The 8,687-nt window shown below is 45.6% G+C and overlaps 1 protein-coding gene across 1 annotated transcript; it reads left to right on the forward strand.

Annotated features, from left to right (window-relative positions):
• The first annotated feature begins 1,338 nt into the window (after positions 1-1,338).
• AIF1 (allograft inflammatory factor 1) lies at positions 1,339-3,485 on the forward strand. The gene is made up of 6 exons (XM_079933994.1): positions 1,339-1,888; positions 2,063-2,124; positions 2,210-2,276; positions 2,623-2,664; positions 2,854-3,016; positions 3,324-3,485. Exons 1-6 carry the CDS (start codon positions 1,864-1,866, stop codon positions 3,406-3,408), a joined length of 444 nt encoding a protein of 147 aa, XP_079790120.1. The 5' UTR covers positions 1,339-1,863; the 3' UTR covers positions 3,409-3,485.
• Positions 3,486-8,687: the final 5,202 nt, after the last annotated feature.

Here is an 8,687-nt window from a genome sequence, read left to right on the forward strand (position 1 = left end):
TGGGAGAGGGAAAATGGAGGGGCAAACAGAAGACCTCCAGGCCCCCCCCCACACACACACAGACAAGCTTTCTGGCCAGTGTATTTTCTTCATGTAGGTACACAGGGGACCTAATTCTAACCAGGAGCTCCCCTGGAGAGTGGACAGACATCCAGACACATCCTCACCTTAGGACTTTGCGTTTGCTGTTCCCTCTGCTTGAAATGCTCCCCTCCAATATATCCACGTGGCTTGTTTCCTCACCTTGAAATCTTTGCTCAAATATCACTTTCGCAGAGAAGCCTCCCTAAGCACCCTATTTAAATCTGCAGTCTGTGCGGCCCTTCCTATCTCCTTCCCTATTTTGTTCTCCATAAGCACCTACCACCTTTAATATACTTGTTTATTTTTATTGTCTGTCTCCCCCAATTAGATTGTCCACGAGGACAAGATTTTACACTTATTTGGTTCATCGGCCCTAGAAAGGTGCCTGGCATATAGTAAGCACTCAATAAATATTTGTTGAATGAATGTATGAATAAAAAAATAGATTCCCTCCACTAGGCACCAAGACCATTGGGAGGGCAGGGTTGCAGCTTTCTCCTCAGGGGGAGAGGAAGCTGTGATAAAGGGAACTCAAGAGGCCAGAGTCCCCATCAGCATCTCCCCCAGTCATGTGGGTCAGGGAGAGGGCAGTGAGAAATGAAAACTCCCAGCTGCAGAAGGGGAAATAGGTTGGGGGGGCGGGGGAGAGAAGGAAAGGTGTGCTCATCAGTGCTGGGGCAGAGTGGATGGAACTTGGGGCAGGGAGCTTAGACAAAAGTGTCTCAGTGAGGGGGACGCACTGTCCTGGCCTCCCCTAGAAGCCACTAGCCAAAAAGAACAGCAAAGGGGATAAAGAGTGTGCCTAGGGAAGACATTTATCAGAGGCTACTCCCCACTCTGTTGAGCCCACAGTGACCAGCAGCGTCCCACCCCTAAGTTGGCCTCACCCCCTGGCTCTTGTATCCACCACTGCTATATCTCTCAGCACCACTGGCCTCCAAAGAATCTTTTTTTTTTTTTGGCCGTGTCATGCAGCTTGTGGGATTTTAGTTCCCCCACCAGGGACTGAACCCGGGCCCTCGGCAGCGATAGCGCCACAGTCCTAACCACTGGACCACCAGGGAATTCCCCCAGAGAATCTACTGAAATTCTCAAATTCCGGAGCTCTGTAGATTTTACTGAAAATTCCAAAGGAGATAAGAGGAGGGGATTACATTGCACATCCTAAAGCAAACAAAGACTGCTTTGTCAGACACTTTCATATTTCCAAGTGCCTCTCTGGAGCTGTCAGGTGGGAAGTGAAGTACCTCTCCCTTTCCAGACCCTGCACCCATCTTGCCACCCTCCCAGATCTGCCAGCAACTTCAGGTTCTTCTCCCATCCACAGTGCAGAAAAATTCAGTCAGCCTTTCCTCAGCTCCCTATCCAAACCTGCATGTCCAGACTTGTGAAACCTGGGCCTCAGTCACCTGAACCTCCAGACCTGTTCAGAGATTCTTTGTTCCTGAGAATAAATGCCCCCTGGGGTCTTACTGACCTTCCCCCACTCCTTTGGTGGCTTATCGAAATATTTCTTTCACACCCACACTGGGCTCCCCTTAAGAGGAATTAAGGAGAACGTTGTTTTCTCATCTCTTTTCTACATCCAGCTCCCCCTTCTTCCTGGGTGCTAGTGTCAGCAGAAGCTGATGGGGAAGTGAGGCCTGGAACTCAGAGGAGGAGGAAATGAGGGGAAAGGGGAAGTTTGGGAGGGAGGCCTCCAGGAAGCTGGTGGGAGAGGACAGCTGGCAGACAGAGAGGCGCCCAGCCTGGTCTGTCTCCTCCAGCATCTGTTGAGCTATGAGCCAAACCAGGGATTTACAGGGTAGGGAAGGTGGCATAGGCAGGACCCTAAAACGGGAGAAAGAACGTGCACAGTCCTGGGCTGTGGGCTGGGAATCTGGCCCATGAAGGCACAGTTGTGATGGCTTCAGGCTGGGCTTGGGGGTGAGGAGAGGAAGGGGGCAGTGAGGCTACATTAACCTTTGCGCCCCTTCAGGAGGAAAAGCCTTTGGGCTGCTGAAGGCCCAGCAAGAAGAGAGACTCAGTGAAATCAACAAGGTAAAAGGAAGAACTAAGGGGCGGGGCGGGGCCGGGTGGGGGGGCGTCCAGGAGGGCTTACCCAGGTTCTTGCTTTCCCCCACAGCAATTCCTGGATGATCCCAAATATAGCAGTGACGAGGACCTGCCCTCCAAACTGGAAGCCTTCAAGAGTGAGGGGAAAACTATAGGGGTGGAGAAGTGGGTGAGGAGGGTAGGATTTCCCCAGGAAAAGAGCAGATGGCAGAAACGAAGTTGACTTTTGGGGTGGGAAGAAGGAAGGCTGCCTCTATCGCCATCCTGGTTATAGTCCCTTTCCCCGGCCTGCCCCTCTCAGGAGCCCCTCCAGTTCCCTACACCGTACCAGGGCCCTCAGCCTCCCAACCTTCACATTTCCTCTACCTGCCCCACCTCTTCTTCATCTTCCCCCCCTACCTAGCGCTCGGTCAGTCCCTACCCTGCCCCTGCCTGGGACCCTCCAGCCAGTGCTTACCCTCTCTGCTTTCTCCCCTCACCCAGAGAAATACATGGAGTTTGACCTGAATGGAAACGGAGATATCGGTGAGAAAAGGGTGATCTTCGGGGAGTGTGCAGATCTAGGAAGAGGGAGGTCTTTCCCACAGTGCTCCATTCCCAATGGTTCGGGAGAGGGCCCATCGACCAGGGTAGGAAGGGGAATGGGAATGAGGAGGTAGAGGCAACAGAGTGAGAGAGGCTCCCCCTCTTCTTACCTCCATCCTCTGCCTCTAGATATCATGTCCCTGAAGCGAATGCTGGAGAAACTTCAGGTCCCCAAGACCCACCTGGAGCTAAAGAAATTAATCAGGGAGGTATCCAGCGGCCCCGGGGAGACTTTCAGCTACTCTGACTTTCTCAGGATGATGTTGGGCAAGAGATCTGCCATCCTAAAAATGTGAGGGTCCAGTTCCAACCTCCCCTATACTTACCTGTTTTCTCTCCCCCCACCTCCATCCCCAGGTTCACCTTCTACACATTACTCAGCATGCATTTCTCTTCTGTCTTTTGAGAGACCCTTCTAAGGTGCTATCCTCATCTGTGGTCTGGTCCCCAACAGCCCCCAGTACTCCCACTCCTGCCCTTTCTCCTTCTCCTCCCACCCTAACAAACCTCATCCTTTTTCTGGACTTTCACAGCAGCCTAAAATTTATTCTCTTGAGAGGACTGTCCCCTGATCCCTGTGTCTCTTCCATCTCAATCAGGATCCTGATGTATGAAGAGAAAGCAAGAGAACAGGAGAAGCCAACGGGTCCCCCAGCCAAGAAAGCTATCTCTGAGTTGCCCTGATTTGTGGTGAAGGAGATGTGGTGGGATTGAAGGGGCTTCTATGACTCCAACATGGAAAAAGAACACAAAATTGTGAGCCAGAGCTAAACTAATTTAAATAAACTATCCTCCTTCAGATCAACAGATCAGCTTGGTCACTGTTTGGGGGATTTTTTTTTTCCTGGGTTTGGGAAGGAGTGAAGCATCTTTGAGGGAAGGGTAGCAAGGATTTGCCCATATGAGCAATCCATCAACAATTCTGTAGTATGTCTACTACAGCAGGTGGTTTTGTACACCAAGGGGGATTCCAGATGTATAAGATAGCCTTGATCTCCCTCAAGGAATTTAAGTGAGATGAAAAGACATGTACAGACAAAAAATATATCATCCAAGCTCATGATGAAGAGCAAGGATTACCTTGAACCAACATTCTCTATGACTATAAGCTTTGTAACCTCAATGATTATTCATCCTCTCTGAGTCTTTCATTTGAAAATGAGAGTAATATGATCTACCCTGCAGTGCCTGACATATCATAAGCCCTCAATAATGTTTAAAACTTGAATGAATGGATGGATGGAGAGATGAAAGAACTGGTGTTACTGAATTAAGAAAAGGATTCACGACACTATAAAGCCTGATAATTTAAGTGAAAATGAGTCTTGAGGTCCTGTTGGGGACAAGCTACAACAACCGAGTCTACCTAATAAAAGGAAAAGGGGCTTGTATTAGGAGAGTACTGAGGGCAGATTCTGAGCATACAGGATCCCTGGATGCCAGAAAGGGTTAAAAAGCCAGTTCCAGGGAAGGCAGGAGCCTGAGAGTTCCCAGGCCTTTGGTGAGGCTATTCCTGGACTTTTCCTCCAAGGGATCCAGATGCATTAACTCCAGCAACTCCCAGTCATTGGCCACTATTTCAGATTTCCTTACTCCCTGGAAAGCAAGAATCGAATTGGCCCAGCTTGTTTCATGTACCAAGGACAGATCAGGCCCCTAGGGCCACTCATTTTGGCCCTTTCCAATGGTAAAGCCAGGTTGGCATCCTAAAGAGTGCTACAGTAAATGTACAGGACTTCAGATGAGGACGAGATCAATGTGGGTTCAATAAAATATCTGAATATAACAAAATTAATAGCTAAGCTTTACTGAGCACCTACTATACACTGGGTAGATGCTTTCTGTGTATTAATTCATTTAATCTTCTCGACAACTCTGGCGACAACAAGGAGGATAGGAAGGATCTGGAGCTTAAACAATTTGTTCATTCAGGATAAATAAATTGGGTTATGTATGTGTATGGCTGATTCACTTTGTTATAAAGCAGAAACTAACACACCATTGTAAAGTAATTATACCCCAATAAAGATGTTAAAAAAAAATTGGGTTATATTTACACAATGGACTACTATTATATAGCAGTAAGAATGAACAGACTACAATAACATGCAACAATGTGGATAAATTTCATTAATACAATGTTGAGCAAAAGAAGACAGACATAAAAGAACCCTTACTGTACAATTCCATTTATATAAAGTACAAAAACAAGTAAAACTAATATATATTGTTAGAAGTCAGGATAATAGTTAGCCTTGGGGGAGGGCAGTGACTACAAGGGGCCCTCGGGCAGCTTTTGTGCTAGTTAAGGTTCCGTTTTTGGTTACATGTTTTGCTCAGTTCATGAAAAGCTATCAAAATTTCATATATTATATATATAATACACATATATATTACACACTTTGATAAGAAGAATTTTTTTTTCTTTTTTGGCTGGGTTGGGTCTTCATTGCTGCATGCAGGCTTTCTCCAGTTGCAGCAAGCAGGGGCTACTCTAAAGAAGATGTAAAAAATCACTTATTGGACATTAACTATGTTCCATTCCCTATTCCAGGTGCTTGGGATAGAAGAGTGAACAAAACAAAGATCCCTGCCTTTGTGAAGTTTACATTCTGTTGTGGGAACTGGTGTGGGAGGAGGACAGACAATAAAAAGTAAACATAATTTAAAATTTATATGATCTATTAGAAAATGACAAGTATTATGAAAAAAAGCAAACGTAGAGCAGGTTAAAGGGAATGAGGGGTGCCAGGATGGTCAGGGAAGATTAAAATTTTGAAAGGGTAATCAGGAGAGGCCTCATTGAGGAGGTGACCAACACTGAGCAAAAACTTCAAGGAAATAAAGGAGTGAGCCATGCAGGTTTCTGCGGGAAGAGTCAGTTGGGCAGAGGGAAAAGGAGCAGAAGGGCCCTAGGGTAAGACAGGTCTGTGCAGATAGGCAGAGCAATAAAATCAGAAACATAATAGAGGGCCAAGTCATCTAGGGTCTTGTGGGCCACAGTAAGGACTTTGGCTTTTATTCTGAGAGAAATGGAGAGGCAATGCAGGACTTTGAGCAAAGGAATGCTTTGAAAACTCCTCTGAGAAAAGGCCCCACTCTGACTGCAGTATAGAAAATAGACTGTAGGAGCAGGGGTAGACTTAGGAAGACCAGTTAGGAGGCTGTTACTGTAACCCAGGTAAGAGATGAGGACGGCTCAGATCAAAGTGGAAGCAGTGGAAGTGAAGAGGTTGGATTCTGGATAATTCCTCAATATAGGATTTCTTGTCTGATTGAAAGTGGAGTGAGATAAAGAAAGGAGTCAATGAAGTTTCCAGGATTCTTGACTTAACTAGAATTTTTTAAAATTAATTTTTATTGGAGTATAGTTGCTTTACAATGTTGTGTTAGTTTAACTGCAATTTTTAAATTGTCATCAGCTGAGATGGTGAAGGCTGTGGATAGAACAGGTATTGGAGGACCGGAGATCAAAATGTTCAGTTTTGGATGTACTGAATTTGAAATGATCTGTTAGATACCCAAGAGGTGATGTCAAGTACATAGCTGTGTATACAAGTCTGGAGTTTTGGAGTGAGGTCTCTGATGAATAGACACATTTGGGAGTCATCAGCATATAAACTTTATTTCAAGCCATGAGACTGATGCTCTTGGTAGTTTGGGTAGAAGGTGGGGATGAAGGCTTGACTGGAGTGGGTTTAAGAAAGAATGAGAGGAGAGACATTGGAGACAGTGTGTATGGATAGGTCTTCCAAGAAATTCTGCTGTGGTAACTGACCTGGGAAAGGGGACACGAGTATCATTTTGAAAGTCTGAGAGGGACTTCCCTGGTGGTGCAGTGGTTAAGAATCCCCCTGCCAATGCAGGGGACACGGGTTCGAGCCCTGGTCTGGGAAGATCCCACATGCCGCAGAGCAACTAAGCCCGTGTGCCACAACTACTGAGCCTGTGCTCTAGAGCCTGCAAGCCACAACTACTGAGCCTGCAAGCCACAACTACTGAAGCCTGCGTGCCTAGAGCCCATGCTCCGCAACAAGAGAAGCCACCACAATGAGAAGCCTGCACACTGCAACGACTAGACCCCGCTCACCACAACTAGAGAAAGCCTGCGGGCAGCAACAAAGACCCAACATAGCCAAAAATAAATAAATTAAAAAAAAAAAAAAGAATCCGCCTTCCAATGCAGGGGATATGGGTTCGATCCCTGGTCCGGGAACTAAGATACCACATGCCATGGGATAACTAAGCCAGCGCACCACAACTATTGAGCCTGCACACCACAACTAGAGAAGCCTGTGTGCTGTAACTAGAGAAGCCCATGCACCTCAACAAAGAGCCCACATGCCGCAACAAAGACCCAGCGCAGCCAAAATAAAAAATTAAAAAATATATAAATAAAAATAATTTAAAAATAAAAAGAAAGTTTGAGAACTGAAGTCATCTCAACCATCTTTAATGAGCCTCAGGATAAAATTCTTACCAGAGTCTTGCTAAATTTTCTGCTCTCATTTTCCATTATGGACAGTCAGTCCTTTAATTTAGCCACACCAGCCTAGGCATAGGTTCCAAACCCATGCCTCTGCTTATCAGTTCACTGGGCCCAAGATGTGCACTCTCTCCTCAAACTTGCTAAACCTTTTTTTTTTTAATTTACTTATTTATTTGGCTGCATCGGGTCTTAGTTGCAGCACACAGGATCTTTGTTGTGACATGCGGGATCTTTCGTTGTGGTGTGCGGGCTCCTTGTTGCAGCACATGGGCTTTTCTCTAGTTGTGGCGCATGGGCTACAGAGCACATGGGCTCAGTAGTTGCAGCGTTCAGGCTCTCTAGTTGTGGTGTGTGGGCTCAGTAGTCGTGGCATGCAGGCTTAGTTACCCTGAGGCATGTGGGATCTTAGTTCCCTGACCAGGGATCGAACATGTGTCCCCTGCATTGGAAGGTGAATTCTTAATCACTGGACTACCAGGGAAGTCCCCTGGCTAAATTTTAACTAGTTCTTCATATCACTTAATAAGAGTCACATTTTTCTAGAAGCATTTCTGAACCTGCTCAGGCACAGTCTGATTTTTATTCCTCTACTTCTATAATATTCTGCGCATATCTCTGGCGCCTTCAGAACATCGTTGTTGACAATGGGTCACTTAAAAAATCAAAGAGGAAATTTTTAAAAGCTGGAGACAAATGAAAACGAAAACACAATGATCCACAATCTATGGGATGCAGCAGAAACATTTCTAGGAGGGAAGTTTATAGCGATACAAGCCTACCCCTGGAAACAGGAAAAACCTCAAATAAACAATCTAACTTTGCACCTAAAGGAACTAGATAAAGAAGAACAAACAAACCCCAAAATTAGTAGAAGGAAAGAAATAATAAAGATGAGAACAGAAATAAATGAAATAGAGACAAAAAACAGAAAATATTAATGAAAGAGCTGTTCTTTGAAAAGATAAACAAAATTGATAAACCTTTAGCCAGACTCATCAAGAAAAAGGGAGAGGGCCCAAATCAATAAAATCAGAAATGAAAAAGGAGAAGTTACAACTGACACCACAGAAATACAAAGGATCATAAGAGATTTTTACAAATAATTACACGCCAATAAAATGGACAACCTAGAAGAAATGGACAAATTCCTAGAAATGTACAATCTCCCAAGACTGAATCAGGAATAGAAAATATGAACAGATCAGTTACCAGTAATGAAATTGAATCAGTAATTAAAAAAAAAAAAAAAAGCCTCTCAACAGACAAAACTCCAGAACCACAATGCTTCTACCAAAGATAAATTCTACCAAACATTTAGAGAAGAGTTACCAGGGCTTCCCTGGTGGCGCAGTGGCTGAGAGTCCGCCTGCCGATGCAAGGGACAAGGGTTCGTGCCCCAGTCCGGGAAGATCCCACATGCCACGGAGCGGCTGGGCCCGTGAGCCATGGCCGCTGAGTCTGCGCGTCCGGAGCC

This window comes from Stenella coeruleoalba (assembly GCF_951394435.1).
Source record: "Stenella coeruleoalba genome assembly, chromosome: 10".
Taxonomy (NCBI): domain Eukaryota; kingdom Metazoa; phylum Chordata; class Mammalia; order Artiodactyla; family Delphinidae; genus Stenella; species Stenella coeruleoalba.

Excerpts from the sequence above, each read along its gene's own strand:
- AIF1 (XM_079933994.1), top strand. The coding sequence starts at position 1,864 with ATGAGCCAAACCAGGGATTTACAGG. Across the intron at positions 2,277-2,622 it reads CAAACTGGAAGCCTTCAAGA|AGAAATACATGGAGTTTGAC; the intron begins GTGAGGGGAAAA and ends CCCCTCACCCAG. Across the intron at positions 3,017-3,323 it reads AGATCTGCCATCCTAAAAAT|GATCCTGATGTATGAAGAGA; the intron begins GTGAGGGTCCAG and ends CATCTCAATCAG.